The sequence below is a fragment of the Lynx canadensis genome, chromosome B2, assembly GCF_007474595.2.
Source record: "Lynx canadensis isolate LIC74 chromosome B2, mLynCan4.pri.v2, whole genome shotgun sequence".
Taxonomy (NCBI): Eukaryota; Metazoa; Chordata; class Mammalia; order Carnivora; family Felidae; genus Lynx; species Lynx canadensis.
The window spans coordinates 1375890-1394390 of record NC_044307.1 but is presented as its reverse complement, the minus strand read 5'-3'; the positions used below and the strand labels follow the sequence as shown (position 1 = coordinate 1394390).

The 18501-nt window shown below is 54.0% G+C and overlaps 1 protein-coding gene across 1 annotated transcript; it reads right to left on the bottom strand.

The window, feature by feature from the left end:
- Positions 1-1089: 1089 nt before the first annotated feature.
- Positions 1090-17730, bottom strand: TRIM27 (tripartite motif containing 27). Its single transcript, XM_030314667.1, has 8 exons — positions 17282-17730; positions 16151-16246; positions 13522-13752; positions 7763-7785; positions 5858-5973; positions 5694-5726; positions 4123-4149; positions 1090-2675 (listed from the first exon to the last, which is right to left on the bottom strand). Exons 1-8 carry the CDS (start codon positions 17507-17509, stop codon positions 2080-2082), a joined length of 1350 nt encoding a protein of 449 aa, XP_030170527.1. The 5' UTR covers positions 17510-17730; the 3' UTR covers positions 1090-2079.
- Positions 17731-18501: the final 771 nt, after the last annotated feature.

Below are 18501 nucleotides of genomic sequence, written 5' to 3'. Positions count from 1 at the left end.
ATTTTGATGGGGACCCCACCCGGCTTCCCAGCTGCAGACCCTTCCTGCTGAAGGCAGGTGCCCCGGGTCGACGGACCAGCGCCATTAAGGCCTCTGTTCAACGCTCCGTTTCCCTCGCGGGAAAGCAGAATCCACATGTGCGGAGGGCTGCGATCAGGTGTGTGCGGTCGAGCATTCCATCTTAGTGTGAGTCCCGGTTCCACGGCTTCCCAGCTGTGTCTGGGGTAAGCCATTCACCCCGTGCCTCGGTTTCTGCATCTGTACAGTAAGGGCAATAGTACCCACTTTGTAGGGTTGTTAGGAACACTCAAGAACTATCTGTGCATTGGTCTGTCTAGTTCGTGGTGCTCCACATACATACCCTACACCCTCATCGAAGCCCCTCTCTGTAGGCCCTGGTTATATGATTTCCCAAACAACGCTGGGAACAGGACTGAGTACAGACCATAAGGTCTTGTCTTCTCGAGGCCGTGTCCAGAAGCAGAAATGACCCAAATCCCTGGAACAAAGCTATTCTCTCAGCCAGATCTTTCCTCCTCAGTACGTGGTGACCTTTGTACCCCCAAGGGCTTAGGTTGGTGGTTCTGGGCCGGGAAGCAAGTTCTGGGCCCTCTGATCTATGCCAAGCATTGCTGCATTATCCCACCGCCAGCTATAAAGAGGACTTGGGAAGGACACCTGGTGGCTCAGTCAGTTAAGCGTCCGACTCTTGGTATTGGCTTGGGTCATGATCTCATGGTTCGTGAACTCAAGCCCCGCATTGTGCAGTGCAGAGCCCGCTTGAGATTGTCTCTCCTCTCTGCCCCTCCCCTGCTTACATTCTCTTTCAAAATAAATAAACTTAAAAGAGAAGGATTTGAGAACCCTTTCCTGGTGAACTTACAAGAGAGTGAACAGCTGACACTGCTCTCTCGGCACCGTTAGGAAGCAGGGACGTGGCACCCAAACTTGTTTTATCATCCAGGTGGAAGTAAAACACTGGCCAGACCAGGATTCGGACCCATAGGGAACTCACCGCGAGCCAACCCCTTCAACCCCGCCCCAACATCTGAACCCAATCCTACCAAGACCCGGAAAGCAACAACAATGTAAACAACATCCATGGTCACTTTATTTTCAAACAGAGGGGCATATACCCAAAGGAAAGGAGGACGAAGAGCCATCGTGGGGGCCTGCTGAAGTGATCTGTTTAGCCTCGTGACCCGACGGCTATGGGGATAGAGCTGCCCCTCAATGGTACACATACTAGAAAGGTCATTCCCCACAGGAAATGGAGAAAAGGAGGCAAAAAGTCAATGAATCCCTGGAATAGTGCCTCAGAATCACTCCAGGGATGGGATATGACTGACCGTCAGTCCACAAATGGGAGTGTGAGGGGGATCTGGGGACAGTGGATAGTGTTGGCAGGAAATTATCCTGGATGATGTGCACCGGTCAGAATGGAGGGAGCAGACAAAGCCCTCGGAACAGACAGAGGCAAAGAGCACATTGATTAGAACATTATCTCATAACAGAGGTGGCGCCATTTCCCACCGTTACTGTAAAATAACTGTAACTAATCAAAACACACAGAGGCCTCTTTAATGGAGTTAATAAAACTACGGCAGAATGGGAATGGGGTAGAGGTACGACTCCGCAAGGAGAACCCGGGATCGAGGGAGCCATGCTGGCAGGGCCCTGTGGTTCCTCTCCAGGTTCTTAAAAAGGAGCCTCAGCCCAGAAAACAGCAAATATCCGTGACCACTTTGTGGGGCCAAAACAGAGGGTGCCGGGCGGAGCCCCGGTGAAGTGTCCCCAGCGGCTCTCCAAGGGCCGTCCACACTCTCTCCCCTCCAGGACGGGCTGAACGGAGGTGGACATCCGGTTTTTGTTTCTGGGCACTCTGGCACGTGTCATTACATCTCACAATTTGCACGGGAAGGGGGAGAGGGTGGAGAACGCGGACAGCCCGCGTCCCGCTGCAGGACCTGGGGAGCCTAAGGGCGTCCGGCTGAGACAACAGAAGCGGCGAGGCAGCAAGCCGCCTGCCGCCCGGGGTGGGATCACGGCCGCCAGCCCCGGTGGCCTGAGTTCACCTCCTCAAGGGGAAGTCTCCATGGAATGAGTATGGTCGCCAACATGGCCGGAAAACCCATCGATCCCGCTCATGGGGCAGATGATGAGTGGGGCCGCACTCTTCCCCCCCGAGTAGCTCAGGCTGAAGTAGGGCCGCACGGGCCCGCAGAAGGTAGCATGAGAGAAAGTGAAAGTGTGACACCGCTCAGTCACGTTGTAGAAGGACACCTCGCCAGCGTCATAGTCCAAGAAAACCCCCACCCGCTGGAGAGGGGTCCGTAGGGGGAGGGCAGTCATTGGGGAGGTGAGAGCCCAGTACTCTTTCCCATACCACAAGGACACGGCCCAGAATCCATTCTGGGGGGCCGAGGTCACGCCACCTTTTCTGCACACCGAGTCTTCACAGACGCCGATGGTCCACTTGGCTTTGTCTCCCACCTCCACCTCCCAGTAGTGCCTCCCAGCGATGAAGCACGGAGAGCCCAAGACACAGGGGAACAGATTGAAGCGCTCGGGGTTGTCAGGTAGGTCCTGTTGCAGGTAGCTGTATCGCACTTGCCGGAGGTTATCGGAGAGGATGAGGCTGGGGTAGGCCGTGTCCGGGTCTAGAGTCACGTCCACTGCATAGACAGAGGGGAGGCGAGGGGCAGGTGAGCCAAGGGCCCGCAGAGCGCCTGGAGGGCTCCTGGCCTCTCCCCCACCTCCCCAAGGGGAGAAGACGAGCGCCCCCTGTAGGCTGCCTTCACCTCAAATTCATCCTGGATTCAACATCCCCAAAATGACTCTGCATTAGCTCATCACCTTTCTAAGCCCAGGTATGTCGAAAGTGCCGAGGTTTTACCTCCATTCCCTTTCTTCTACATCTTAAGCCACATTACCCATTATCGGCTGAATCTCCCACACAGCTTTTGGGATCCGAGGTATGTGAATAAGGGACTGCAATCCTGTTACCAATTTGCCCGCCTTTCAAATCACTCTTTTGTATCCTTACTCAACCGTGCAAAAAACCCCAGTCATCTCTTTTTAACGTCCGGTGCAAGACCCACATCTTCATCAAAAAGTTGTTGTTAGCGAGCCGTGCCATCACCCTCTCCCTCCCTTAGGCTCGACATGATTTCTCGCCCACGCCACATCCCTGGGTGCACCTTGCCAACGTGTGGGGACTTCCCGCTTTGAACTGCCAGGGGCTCTCACACGCCTGTCAAATCCTGCTCGGGAGGAAAACTCCAAACCACAGCCCAGGCAGGCTGAAGGACTCCCATGAAAGCTTCATGATGGGCAACCGGGGAGGTGACCTGGGCCCACACTGGGTTCGTGGTTCAACAATCTGTGCACAGTCATCTGTCTGCCATGCCGTGGGTGTGCCTTGAACCTCCCAGCAGACACTAAACTCCAGGGCAGAACAGTGTCTCCTGCTCCTTTGTTCCCTCTACGGCACCCTGCACGGTGTCAGACAGGGCAGGACACACGCGAGGCATGCGCTTAGCACCTGCTGAAACAGTGGAATTCGGATCACAGTGGCCAACACCAACGAACGTAGACCTGCTGTGCTCAGAGCACCTGTCTTCCTGAGGGGGGGTGCACATGACTGCAGACAGCACACACCCATGATGTAGTGCCTCTGGGTCCTTGGGACCCAGTCCCCTGACCCTTGGGTGACAGTGACGGTCATGGGGAGGGGGCTTCGTTCAGTTCCCGCCCAGAGATGGGAGGACCCAACATTCCTGGACCCCCAGCTGAGAACAAAAGCCGAGCTCACTAAGTGGAAGCCCACGGCGGTCCTGAGGCTGGGCCGCAGAGCCACAGGGCACGGTGGGAAGGGGGAGAGGCTTCTCCTCAAGCTCCTGGCCTCCACTTCCTCCACTGGCTTCAGCTTTGGGGCATTTTAGGAAGCAAACACGTTGCAAACACATAGAGACAATGGTTTTTATCTGGTTGTGTTTATCACTTTTACACACATAACCCGAAGAGCCCAAATTTAGGCAGTTTCTCAAATCATTCACGACAGTAGTTTGGGCTTTAGGGTTTTTACTCCTGTTTCCATACAGTTTTGTCTCCATCACCTACCTGAGTATAACTGAGCCTCTCTCAATTCTGAAAGAACAGAGAGAAAGAAGTTATGACTCATGTGAGTATTTCCAAGAAATGCCTAACAGAAGGGGCTCTGGTCACCGTCACCATGAAGCCGCGGCCCTCATTACACAGCCCAGAATCCCTGCTGCCATCGTGCACAGAGTTCTCTACAGGGCACGTGACTCCACGTTCAAGCAAGAATCGGAGGGGAAGGGGGGGCTGGGAATTGTGGGTGGGAAGGATAACCATGTGCCTGAGGCTGGTAGCAAATGGGGCCAAACTGAGCCAAGATCAAGGACCCCACCCCAAAGTGGGCCAGCTGGCTCTGCAGGGGGAAACTCGTTCCATGTTCACACAGTACAGAATTCTTGGCTTCCACAAGCCGCCTCTGCTCTAGGGGCTGCGTGACAGCCGCTACCGTGCTGGGAAAACAGGACCACTCACTTGAAAGGCACTTTCCCAGTGGACAAAGCATGCTCACAAATGAGCTCTCACGAGCCTTTTAAGTGGCAGAGAGCCACAGCAAGGAAGGTCACGTCTGCACTGACCACTGAACTGACCACTTCTGGATCATCCAGTCTCTGGTAGAGTTTCTCCCTATCTGTCTGCTTGTGGAAGACATTGGGTGTCCCCTACCTAAGTGTTGCTAAGATGCCAAAAGAGTGTGTATCTGAAAAGATAAAATGCAAACAAGGTCTTAGCATACGTCATACAGGAAACCACCAGAGATTATGGGGATCTGTAAGCTGTAATAAACAAGAAAAGGGTTCACTTCCATATAAGGGTTCGGATCCCACAAGACCACCTAGGAACTTTAGCATTTAGGATAAACTCAACTCCTACTGAATGTGGCTCGTGACCAGAAAATTTTACATTTAAAGGGGCTTCTCTTAAATACCTAAAACACTTTATCTAATAAACAAAAAATATAGGATTTATCATGTGTCGAGGCCCCATTCTAAAGGCTTTAGAAACGGTAACTAACTTAGTTCTACAGCCTTGTGAGGTGAGAACTACTTTCCCTCACGTTACAGACAAGGAAACTACAGTGTGGAATCCTTCCTAAGCGCCAGAGCTGGGCCCTGGTGGTCTGACTCCTGCAACCCTGTTCCCGCCATTGCCCTGCAGGTGCCGGCCGCGTGACCCCCTGACCTGGTCAGCACCAGTGCCCACGGGCAGAAGTTATAATGTTAAATACCGCTCACATCAAGTACAACTGGCATAGTTTCTGTTCATTCTTTTTCTCAAATTAAAAAAAAAAAAAAAAAAAATTATTAAATGGGACACCTGGGTGGCTCAGTCGGTTAAGCATCCGACTTGGGCTCAGGTCATGATCTCTGGTCTGTGAGTTCAAGCCCCGTGTGGGGCTCTGTGCTGACAGGTCAGAAACTGGAGCCTGCTTCGGATTCTGTGTCTCCCTCTCTCTCTGCCCACCCCTGCTCGTGCTCTGTCTCTCATTCTCTCAAAAATAAACAAACATTAAAACAAAATTTTTTTTTTTTAAGTAGATGTTCATCTTCCCAGGAAACTTCAACATCAAAAGCCCAGTAAATGTACGTATTTACCTTGGATTTTCTCCATATCCGACTGCATTTTTTCTAAGGGGAGAAAAGGAGACATTCAGTTTGCATCCCACAGCTGCCTGGAATATCGATCTTCCCCTCAGGCTATATGCAGATGTTCAGAGCATGAATCCATTTCCCCCGGTGGATCTCTCTGCTTGCATTACCTGTGAACTGCTTCAGACTCTCTGTCAAGAACAGACATTTTTGTGCAAAGATGTGGATTTTCTCTTGCAGATCTGGAGGTGTGATCCAAGGTTCAGGGATCCGGATTCTTTCAGCTCTAAGTTAAAAAAACAAAACAAAACAATGAGTAAATACGTCCCCCAACCCCACAACTTCAGGATCCCAGACAAAGCCTGGGTTACATTGGCAAACGGTCTTTAAATGCAGCCACCACAACTCTTTCCCTGCTCCCCTCCTAGACTGTGATCCTCTCGACAAGAGCAGAAGAAACATCTTGCTCATTCCAAACCCCCCACAGCACGTAGCTCAGGGATTTTCAAATGGCCTGTCCTCAGGAAGGTCCACCTGAACTGAACATAAGGCTGACTTGCCAGAAAGCACCAGATTCCATCCAAGACCTGAGCTTCACGGTGGACAATGACCCAGTGCCCTCAGGTTCCCAAACACGGGGAGAACATCTTCAGAGAGGTGCCCACTCTGCTCCCTGCTTGTGGGGGCTGGGGGGGGGGGGGGGCTATGGTGAAAACCGATTGCCAACTGCCTCCCGGATACCCCTTCTCCCATCTTCCGAGCTTTCCTGGGTTCCTGGCTGCCCGGCCTAGATGTGACCTTGTGGCTGAGTTCTGACCAATGAGACGGAAGAAGGGTCTTGTGCCCATTGAGAAGCCTGCTTTAAGAGGAGTGTGGCTGGCTAGCGCTCCAGCAACCACCTTAGACTGTAAGATCCAGGACCACAACTCGGGCACCGCAGAAGAGCGAAGGCAAGGAAACCAGCAGACGAGCCCCGGGCCACCTACCTGCACGTCTCTTACACGGCGACAGATGTTGTATCATGTCTAAGCCCTAAGCCAATGAGATATTGGGTTCCCTACTTCCCATGGCCAAACCCAAACACGAACGTCACGAGGTGCTGGGCTCTGAAGGACCTGCTCTCCCTAGGTTGGGCCAGGATGGACTGTGGCACCAAACAGCACAAGCAACAAGTAAGGGCCGTAATCACCGGGGCCACGTGGCTGGGACTGGACGCGCTCTAATCCGTCTCCTCAAAACCCGCAATTTTACCAACATAATTCTATCCACATGGCCTCCCAGCCAAGTCACTCCACGGACGCACGAGGCCCTGCCCCAGCTCTTGGGGTGCTCCCTCAGGGCCCCTCGAGTGCTCCCTCACAGCTCCTGAGTGCTCCCTCGTGCGGCTACGAAGTGCTCCCTCAGGGCCCCTGGGGAGTGCTCCCTCACGGCCCAGCTGCAGCCCCCCAGAGGTTTTCACCGTTCAGCATGTCAAGCAACTTCAGCGTCCGGCTCCTTCAAAGTCAGTCTCTGCCCCTGCACCAAACAGCGTGTCCCCGAGGCCCAGCCCACTGGCCCTCACTGTCTGCCCTGCAAACACCTGCCCACATGGGGGTGCCCCTGCTGTTCCTGGCCCGGCATCCAGGGAGCTCTCCCTCACTCCCCATCGCGGACACAGCCCAGGAGTAATGAGGACAAGGCCGGGATCCCCGGAACGGGGCAGTAATTATGTAACCCTGAGCCATTCTCTTCTCCCCGTTATGGAACCAGGAGGGGTGGCGGGGACAGGACTCTGCAACCCGTAAGAAGTGACTGGGCCCCTGGGAGCCTTCACTAGGTCCCCAGACGTGTCCTCACAAACCACAAGCACAATTCCATCCTTCACCCTCACAATTTGTCAGTAATTCCTGAGTTTTACTGAGAAGATCCATGGTCCATGTGGCTCTCTGCACACAGTGACTCAGTCCAGAGACGGGCAGGACATGTCACTTGGGGAAGATATCCTTCCGAGGCTCTGGGCTCCTTTCGGGACTTAGGAGTGTGAGGGACACGCCATCCTGCACTCGATTGGACACTGGGGGGAGAGAACACTGTACCTGCTCAACGTGTCCCCGATGTCCTACGAGAGAAAGGAGAAGGGTAACTGTGAGAAGTTGTAACTTCGCTTTTCTTTCAGGGATGTCTGTTGAAAACCCAACCATGGGCTGGCCCTCCTGTGAGAAGCCAGGAAGACGTGGACACAACCCAGTCAAGAGGCTAAAAATCGGGGCAAGGAAACCAGGAGGCACACGATTTGCTGTCCCAGCATTTCCTGTGTCCGGCTCCTGCCCCACCGGCCAAGGACATCTTGATCAAATTTCCCAAGTCAAGTACCCCACCCATGCACCCCAACTGTTCACTTGTCCAACTTGCTTCGACTTTTTATCGTGACATAATTTCAAATACACAGAAAAACTGCTAGTACATAGCTCGTGTACACTTGTCACCAAATCACTATGAACACATTTATGTTCAGAACCATTTGAGATCACTCTTTACATTATATCCTTTACCCCTTCATACTTCTGTGTGTACTTCCTAAGGACAAGCATGTTTTCTTACACAATCGCAGTAATCAAGCCCAAGAAAATGAACACGGACGCAACAATTATCTAACCCACAGTCCATATTCTTCTTTAACCAATCATCTTTTTTTTTTTTTAAATCTTTATTATTTATTTTTGAGAGAGAGAGAGAGAGAGAGAGAGAGAGAGAGAATGAGCCGGGGAGGGGCAGAGAGAGAGGGAGACACAGAATTTGAAGCAGAATCCAGGCTCTGAGCTGCCAGCACAGAGCCCAACACGGGGCTCGAACTCATGGACTGTGAGATCATGACCTGAGCCAAAGTCAGATACTTAACCGACTGAGCCACCCAGGCACCCCCTAATCATCGTTTTTTTTTTTTTTTTTTAAGTTTATTGATTTATTTGAGAGAGAAAGTGCAAGTGGGGAGGGGCAGAGAGAGAGAGGGAGGCACAGAATCCGAAGCAGCTCCAGGCTCCGAGCTGTCAGCACAGAGCCCGACGCAGGGCTCGAACCCAGGAACCAGGAGATCATGACCTGAGCCGAAGTCAGACACTCAACTGAGCCACCGAGGCGCCCCAACTGTTCATCTTAACAAAGTTCCTCACAGCTAGTCCCCTCCCCCTAGTAACCCAGGACCATTCGCCGCATTCAGCTATCCTGACACTACCTTCCATCTGGAGCGGCTCCCCAGCATTGCTGTCACGACACTGACACTGGTTGTTACGCCAGAACGTCGCCTGTCCTTTGTAGTCTTTCAGACACTCCCCTCGTGATTAAATCCAGGCTGTATCCCCTTGAGGAGTGTATGGTGCATCCTCCTAAAGACACATGATATTCCCTGGCCCCTTACTGGCGATATTTTGATCACTGGCTAGGTACTGTGTTTCCCTCTTATAACTAGTAAGTAATGTGAAAGTGATACTTTGAAATTGTGTTACTATTCCAATCTTTCTCAAACTTCCTCCCTTAGATTTAACATCCACTGATAACGACTGTCTGAATTAACTTCTATGATGGTTGTTAACTGGTCCTTTTCTAGCTCCAAAGTTCATTTTATTTTTTACATGTTTGTTTATTTTTGAGAGAAAGAGTGCGAGTGGGGGAGGGGTAGAGAGAGAGAGAAACAGAGGATCTGAAGTGGGCTCTGTGCTGACAGCAGCGAGCGGGACGCGGGGCCCAAACTCACAAACCTGAGATCATGACCTGAGATGAAGTCGACACTCAACCAACTGAGCCACCCAGTGTGCCCCAAATTCCTCCCATATCCTTAATCAACAGTCCTCCTGGAAAGAGTAGTTTCCTCCTATTTATTATTAGTATGGACTCATATATTCTTACTTTAATAGGCTATAAACCATCACTGTTCTTTATTTTGTTGTTAAAAACTGAGACTTGGCCAGAGTCTCTGTCACTTTTTACCCTATCCCTTTCCATCCATTTCCCCCACCTGTTTATCCTTCCATGGTTTCCTCTGCAAAAAGAAGCAGATACATGACTTTCAATTATCTCTTTTTTTCTTCCACAGAAATTAGCATATGCTGCATTTTGCGCTTTTTCACTGAACACATTCCTGGACACACCGCATCAGTGCATGGGTCTCACGGGCATCTTCCTTCCTCTTCCGTACAGCTGCCTACTATCCCATCGCCTGTACACATGCAGAATTGATTCAACCAGTCTCAGTCTGGAAGGTGGGTTTTTCCCAGTACTTTGCTATTACAATGTCACATCGTGTAACTTTGTGTGTCTGCATTTTTGTACCTATTTTCATACCTAGGTAAATTCCTGCAAGGACCCTTGGTACAGGTCTAATTGCACACATACTTTGTTAAATACTGCCAAACACTTGGTCTTCCCACCAGCATAGGAGTTCTCTCTCCCACATCTTTGCTAACAGCGTATCGAATTAGGAAAATTTTGCTACTCTGGGAGCACCTGGCTGTCTCCATCGGTTAAGCATCCGATTCTTGGTTTCCGTTCAGGTCATGTTCTCACAGTTTGGGAGTTGGAGCCCTACATCAGGCTCTGTGCTGACAGCTGAGAGCCTGGAGACTCGGATTCTGTGTCTCCTTCTCTCTCTCTGCCCCTCCCCCACTTGTGCTGTCTCTATCAAAAATAAATGAACATTAAAATAAAACATTTTAGGGGCGCCTGGGTGGCTCAGTCGGTGGGGCGTCCAACTTCAGCTCAGGTCTGACTCGCGGTTTGTGAGTTCGAGCCCCGCGTCGGGCTCTGTGCTGACGGCTTGGAGCTTGGAGCCTGGAGCCTGCTTCGGATTCTGTGTCTCCCTCTCTGGCCCTCCTCTACTCACACTCTGTCTCTCTCTCTCTCTCAAAAATAAACATAAAAAAAGTTAATAAAATAAATAAACAAAACATTTTAAAAATTGTGAGAAAACAAACAAAAGCCTCCAATACAACGTTAAGCAGAGGCAGGCAACAGCGAGCATCTTGTCCTGTCCCTGACCTCACTCACGGGGAATGCTTCTAACAGTTCCCTGTGAAGTAAGATTCAGCCCACTTTTCCCATGCTGTCCACCGTAGCCACTCTGGTCGTGATCAAGACCCTCTCCCTCCTCCATGTCCACGGCCCTTTTCTTCAACAGATCCATCCTTTCAAAAATGTCCTCGCAAGTATCATCCGCCTTAAGAAGTAATGATAATTTTTAAAGGGCCGAGCGCTCGCTTTGGCAGCACATCCACTCAGACCGGAACGTGGCCCCTGATCACATGATGCAACCAGGCGGGAAGCGAGTCAGGCGCTGCCGTTCGGAGCGCCACTCACAATCGCCAAACGTCCGCCAACTCACGAACGGAATACCACACGAGGAAACATAACACGCTGTGCATCCACACAGTGGAACGTCACCCAGCCGCGAAAGCAAATGCAGCACTGACACAGCTGAACCGAGAATAAGGTTTGCGAGTGAAAGGAGTCAGACAAAAGGCCTGCAGGTGCCGGACTCTAACAGGCAAACCCGTGAGACATGTAGCCGACTAGCGGTGGCCAGTGGGTAGAACCGAGTGACTGACTGTTCAACGGATGGATACAAGGTTTCCTTCTGAGATCATGAAAGCCTTCCCGAGCTACAGAGTTGTGATGATCGAACAATACTGTGAGTTTACTAAATACTGCTGAATGTACACTTCTTTTTGAGAGAGCGAGCGCAAGCAGTGGAGGAGGAGGAGGAGGAGGAGGAGGAGGAGGAGAGAGAAAAAGAGAGAGAGAGAGAGAGAGAGAGGGAGGGGGAATCCCAAGCAGGCTCCACACTCAGCCTGATGCAGGGCTTGATCCTATGACCCTGAGATCATGATCTGAGCTGAAACCAAGAGTCAGAGCCTTGACTAACTGAGCCACCCAGGTGACTCTGTTAAGCTCAGGTCATGATCTCACGGTCCGTGGGTTCGAGCCCTGTGTCGGGCTCTGTGTTGACAGCTCAGAGCCTGGACCCTGCTTCAGATTGTGTGTTTCTCTCTCTCTGCCTGTCCTCCACTCAAACTCTGTCGCTCTCTCAAAAATAAATACACATTAAAAATAAAAAAAAAAACTAAAAAAAAAGAAATGGTTGAAATGATGAACTTACGTAAATTCTCTCCCAATAAACGAAAAAAAAACCTCTCCACTCCACCTAATAAAGCCCTAATCCTGGATACACGCAAATTCCAGCTTCCCTGGGCCTGTACCCCAGCAGTCTGGTCTCAAAGAAATTCACACGACAGGGCAGACTGGCCCCAGTATAAACTGACGTTCCCTGACCGAGTCACCCTCCAACTCTCACAAAGCACCTGGTCTTCCCAGACTCTGAAACAATATTTAAAACCTTCCCCCCATTCTCCAAAGCCCACATTTTCCCAAACTTCTGCTCGGTAACAATAGAGGATCCTGCTTTCCAAAGTCAAGAGAACAAAAGACACCAGGGTCACCTGCCCAGCCTCACCCTGCCTGCATCCTCCCCTCACCCTCCTGTCCCCCCAAAGATCTTCCTGAACTAACTCCTACGCACACGTCGGTCCTCCTTCCCTTCTGCCCTCCCTCTCAGGCAGACAGCAGTGATTTACAGCCTCAGTGATGTTCCCGACCCACATCCTTACAGCAGACTCTGTTTGTTTACCTCGTTTCTTTAAGCATCCCCTCCCCCGCAAGGCCACAACCCCACCCCACCTCCGAGGTACTTTTCCTGCCTCTCCTCACGGTCTTACTCCTCGACATACTCACCCGCCCCTGTGGTGTCCCTCACCCTGCCAGTGACCCCTGTCCCCAACGTGGGTCCTGCCCCACACTGTCCAGTGTTCCTACAGAAGAGCATCTGTGGTGCCCACGGCTTTAAATCAAGTGGATGTCAGCCCTCGACTGCGTGGGACCCTGCTGTCCCCCTCCCCCCTCCCCCCTCCCTCACGTTCTGCCACACACGCTGGCCACGTGTTCCCTCTGCAAAGTCCTCCTTTGCTCCCTGGCAATGAAATACCGGTGCTCATTAAGGTTCAAGGCTAGGCCTTCTTATCCTAAAGCAGGAGTCAGACACTAGCTCTCAAAGGCCACACAGCACGTTCTGCTTTTGCGAGCCGTGTGGGTCTCACAGGTGCACCCTCTGCTCTGGCAGTGGAAAAGCAACAACGCACTGTGTGGCTTCGTGCCAACAGCACGCACACGACGGAGTCAGAATTTTATATAATTTCACGTTCCACAAAATAAAATTCTGATGGTTTCCAATCACTTACAAGTGTAAAGACCACGCTGGGCCCGCAGGCCACAGAAAAACAGGAGGGGAGCACTTTGCTGACCCCTGACCTTGGCCATCATCTCCCTTTTAACGGCATTTATCAACATCTCTTCTATCGCTGTTCACTCCTTTGTTGTCCGACCTCCACACGAGATGAATTTCAGGAGAGCCCCTGCACCATTCACCCCGTGCCTGGACCAGTGCCTGACCCAGAGCAGACTATCCACACGCACGGAGTGAACACCAGCTCTGTCCTGGTCTGGCTGGGTTGGGGGGCCACCCAGCCGTATCACAGGCCCTAGGCCAGGCTTGACTCCCAGGGCGGCTTGGGCCAATGACCCCGGCTCCAGTGCTGACCGTTTGCTGGCTGTGCTCACACGTGTGTGCACGTTAAAATGACGAGATACTGCACGGAGGTGGTCTTTACATGGCATGTGGGCCCAACCCCTCCTTACACCAGGAGATCGGGTCACTGAGGCCCAGAGAAGCCGAGAACCTTGCCTGTGATCACAGCACTTCTTACCCACTGAGCTCCCTGCGGGCTGTGTGGACAGGTGCGCTGACGCTTACCTGCAGTAGCTCCCTGGTGGGCTGCTGCTGCTTCTCCTCCAGCTGGGCAATCAGGCCACTCAAGTGGGAGATGTTGCAGGAGAACTGGGTGATGGCGCCATTGATGCTGTTGTAGATGGCCAGGTCCAGCTCCTCCAGACGGGCCAGGAGGCGGTACTCATGCTCCTTCAAGGAGTGATAGAGCTGCTCAAACTCCCAGACAATCTTCTCCCTCTCCATCTGGGTCAGGCTCTGCGCAGGGGACAGGCAGGGGCACTGAGGAGAGGGAAGGCTCTCTTCTAGCGCCCTTTGTGTTTGTCCTGGACTGTCAGCCCCCCCCCCCCCCCCCATCCCATCCCAGTGTTCTCGCGGAGCACACGCAGTGACAGAGAAGCCACAGAAGGTAAGAGAGGAGAACATACCTGCCTGGCAGGGGGCTGGGAGGCATGAAAGACTGCCAGGAAGTGACGGGTCAGGTACGGGGGACGGACTGGAACACTTATTCCTTGCATCATGACCCTGGCCACGTCACTGAGGCCCTTCCCATGTCACCCGTACCTTCTTTCTGTCCTTCAGGGGTGTTCATCAACTACCCCCTCCCTGGCTCTGGGTGTGTTCCCTCCTGGTGCAGACCTGTTTGCCAAAGCCAGTCCGCCCTCCCTTCTCTACCCCGCCTCCCAATGACAGGCCTCCCTTAAAGCTCTGTGCTCAACTCCCTTTGTTTACTCCTGTGGAATAGAGTTTTATTGGGACACAACCACACCCATCGTTCACATATTGTACTTAGCTGTCGTCAAGTTACAAGAGTTGAGCAGTTGTGACAGAGATGATGCGGCCCACAGAGCCAAAAATACTTAGTATCTGGCCCTTTACAGAAGCTTTCTAAGCCAGACTCCTGAGGATATCCCTTCGTGAAGCATCGGACTAACCGCCATTCCTAAGCACTCACTGTGGGACAGTGATGCTCACACACTTGTTTTAAATCCTTCCCACAAGGTCACACCTCTCCTTAGCTACACTGAGTTTTTTAAAGATATAAAGGATACAATGTAATCTTAGAAATGGAAAATTAAAGCTGAAAGAGATCTTAAAGGGCAACTGACTCAGTGCTTCTCAAAGGGGTTGTTACTGGCACTCTGGTGGGGGGACAAGTTTGCCTGGCATGACCCTGTTGTCCCGTTGCAGGACATTCAGGATCTCTGCCCTCCCCTCCCCAGTCACTCAGTTCCTCAAGTGACAACCAAACCACACAGCACTGGGGGGAAGGAGAGAGCAGTACCAGCCTTGCTAAAAACCACGAGGCCAGACTACCCATTTCACAGAGGAGCAGACCGGTCCAGGGAGGCCGTATCACTCTCTCCATCTACCCAACTGGCTAGTGTCAGGGCCAAGAAGCATGTGCAAGAGTCCTGGTTCTCAGAGATGGGTCTTCCTCCCCTCTGACAACCGTCCCCCAGGGGACACAATGGCTGTGTGCATGGTGACTTGAGTCCACTCAGGCTCACTAAGACACTCTCCATCCATCAGAACTATTTTCAAGCAAGGGGAGCTGAGGTCTCAGAGGATGGTGTGGGCAGAGGAAACGGTGGTGTCTGAAGGCATCCTGAGAAGTTCCCTGTCCAGGGCTGACAAAATTTCACAAGATGGTGCCAGACTCTACTAGTCTAAGACTTGCCTTTCAGATGTAAGCACCTCTAGGGAATTTCTTTAAAAAATTTTTTTTTAATTGTTTTATGTATTTTTGAAAGAGAGACACAGCGTGAGCAGGGACAGGCAAAGAGAGAGGGAGACACAGAATCTGAAGCAGGCTCCAGGCTCCAAGCTGTCGGCACGGAGCCCGACACAGGGCTCAAACCGACACACCGCGAGATCACGACCTGAGCCAAAGTCGGACGCTTCACTGACGGAGCTACCCAGGCACCCCAAGGGAATTTCTAATATTTTACTTACTATTTTAAAAAATTACTCAAGCACCTATATGGTGGATATATAAGTATATATCATAAAAGTCTATGGGGGCACCTAGTTTGCTCCATCTAAGCAACTTCAGCTCAGGTCATGATCTCACCGTTTGTGAGTTCGAGCCCCGAGCCCACAATGGGCTCTGACAGCTTGGGGCCTGGAGCCTGCTTCTGATTCTGTGTCTCGCTCTCCCTGTGACCCTCCCCTGCTTGTGCTCTGTCTCAAAAATAAGTAAATATTAAAAAAAAAAAAAAAGTCTGTACTTCTAGTTTATTTTGTTTTGGCTGTTAAAAAATACACACACACACATCTCGATCACAAATTAGGACATCAGTCACTTGCTGAGGCCACTTCATAAGCCACCGTCAGCAGAATGGCACCAAAGGAAGCTAACCATGACCAAGAATTTCACATGTATCAGTGTCGTCAAGGATCAACCCCATGTACACAAAACTAACAGGTTACACTTTTGATAGGTCAGATCTCCAGGGGTCCCAACCTCAGCTCTTCCCAAATGTGGGAACCCCTCGGTTCTCCAGGTGAGTCCCCAACTGCCATATGGGGTTGTTTCATCTGCATCTAGAAGTTCTGGATGACTTGACTGGATACGTTAAGGGAAGTCACAGCCTCACACGAGACAGAGTGAGCAGCAGTGGCGATATTAGCAGTGAATTCCAAGTTCCCTTACCAAGAGTTCAGCTCGGGCCTGCTCCCCCTGTGCCCGACGCCTCTTCTTTAAGTCTTTCACTCTTTTCAGATGGTCCAGCTGGTTCTGGATTTGCTCCTGGCAAAAGCAAAAAGTTGCACAGTTGGAAATTAGGCAGACCTCAGCATGGCCATTGTGCCTATTACCCACGCGAGACCACATTCCCTGGGACCGTACCGCCAATCCCAGGGCACAGGGGGTCACTCCTCTCTTTGGCAGTCAGTGTGTGTGTCTTAAACCTGCGGGGGGCCTGCCTATCCCAAGAAGGCATCCTCCAGCGAAAAGGTGAGTGGAGGCTTAGGGGTAAGCGGGGGCTCTTCAGAGGCGCACACTGAGAAAATGCCCTGACCACTACCTCCGCAGCCTCCTCGAAGGTTTTCGCCAGCCTAAAATAATGTACCTGAAAGCACCGTAAAGGCTACGTGACTAATTATGCATGAATGCAGTCACTTTCACCTACACACACAGGCCATTGCTCGTGTGCCTTTCCCGCAGCCCTCAAACACACGGACAACAGCACATGCGTTCCCCACACATAGCCTGACAACTGTCACACTCAACACTCTGTTTCCATGTGGCTGTTTGGCTGTGCCAGCGTGCTGGCTCGACGCTTCACAAGGGCCACCCACTCGTGCTGTTTCGTTCAACCTTCATAGTAGCTGCTAACTCCGGAGCCTCGGGGCTCCTAACTGCCTCCAGCAGGAAAGGCCCCCGCTGCCTTCCGTGAGCTTCCAGAACAGGCCGGAGCCCAGGCCAGGGCCGGGGAAACGCGCGCAGACGGAGGCACGCGCACCTGCGGGACGCGAGCACCTGCCGGTCACCGTGCGCGTGTGCTCCGCGCGAGCGATCCGTGTGCGGAGCGCGCGGTCTGACGCGCATCCTGCGCTCGGTCCAGGGAGGGGGGGCGGGTCTCCGCGAGGAAGGGCCCGGGGATGGGGTGGGGGGGGGGACGGGGAGACCCCCGGCTTCCCCCGCACGCGGGCGCCGGGGCTCCGCGGAGGAAATGACGGCTGCGGCGCCCGCGTCCGGCTCAGCCATTTTCTAGGCGGGGAGGAGGAAGCCCCCCGCCCCCGCCCCCCGCCCGCCTTTGTCCGCGCGCCGCGCGGCCCTCACCTTGAAGCCCTCCACCGCCTCCTCGAGCGGCAGCACGCTGTGGCCGCGGTGCTCGCGGGAGCGGTCGCACACCACGCAGATGGGCATCTGGTCCTCCTCGCAGTACAGCTTGAGCGGCTCGCGGTGCTTCTCGCACGCGCCCATCTCGCCGCCGGGCCCCGACGGCCGCTCGGTGCGCAGCTGCTTCACCAGCTGGGTCACGTTGGCCAGGTGCCGGTTGGGCCGCATGTGGCGCTGCGGGAAGGTCTCCCGGCACTGCGGGCCACGAAGTCGGTCTCCGCCGCGCCCCAGCAGCGGTGTGGCACGCGCAGCAGATGTTTGGCCGCAGTTCGAGCATCATGGCTCGGCGAAGTACTGCAGGCACACGGGGCAGCTGGTCTCCTGCTGCAGCACTCGGCCACGCTCCCGGAGGCCATGGCGCGGCCCCACTCCCGCTTCCGGGCGGCGCCTCCCGGGCCGGGACCCCGGGGCGCGCGCGCGCTGGGCCTCCCCCGCCTGCGCCGCGCCCTCCCTGCGCCGCGGCGCGCCCCCGGGGCCGAGCGGGCGTGGGGCCGGGGGCCGGAAGGGGGGGGGGGGGTCCCGCGGCTGCGCGAGGGGCGGGGGGGGGGGCCGCCGAGGGGCGCCGCGGGCCGGACTCGCGCGGCCGGCGCTCGGGGCGCGCAGGACGACGTGGCCGCGTCCGAGCGGATCCCGGCGCGAGCGGAAGGGGCGGCCCGGGGGCGGGGTCTGGGCCGGGATCCCGCGCGCTTTCACCGCCCCGGGTCCGTGCGCGCCTCGCCTCCCGCGGCCCCGGGCCTGGATCGCCCCCACACACCTCTCCGGGCCTGGACCTCCCTCCCCATCCACCTCCCTCCCCATCCACCTCCCCGGGCCTGGAACTCCCTCCACCTTCCCGGGCCTGGAGCTCCCCCCACTTCCCTGAGCCTGGACACACCTACCCGGGCCTGGACCCCCCCCCCTCCACCTCCCGGGGCCTAGTCCCCCTTCCCCCCAGGCCTGGACCCCGCCTCCACCTCCCCGGGCCTGGACACCCACCCCTGCATCTCCCCGAGCCTGGACCTCCACCCACCTCCCCACGTTTGGACCCCACCACCACCACCTCCCCAGCCCTGGACCGCCCCTCCACCTCCCCGGGCCTGGACCTCCCCTCCCTGAGCCTGGATCCCCCCACCTTCACCCGGGCTTTGCTCAGGGTCCCTGCCCGGCCCCCGGCCTCAGCC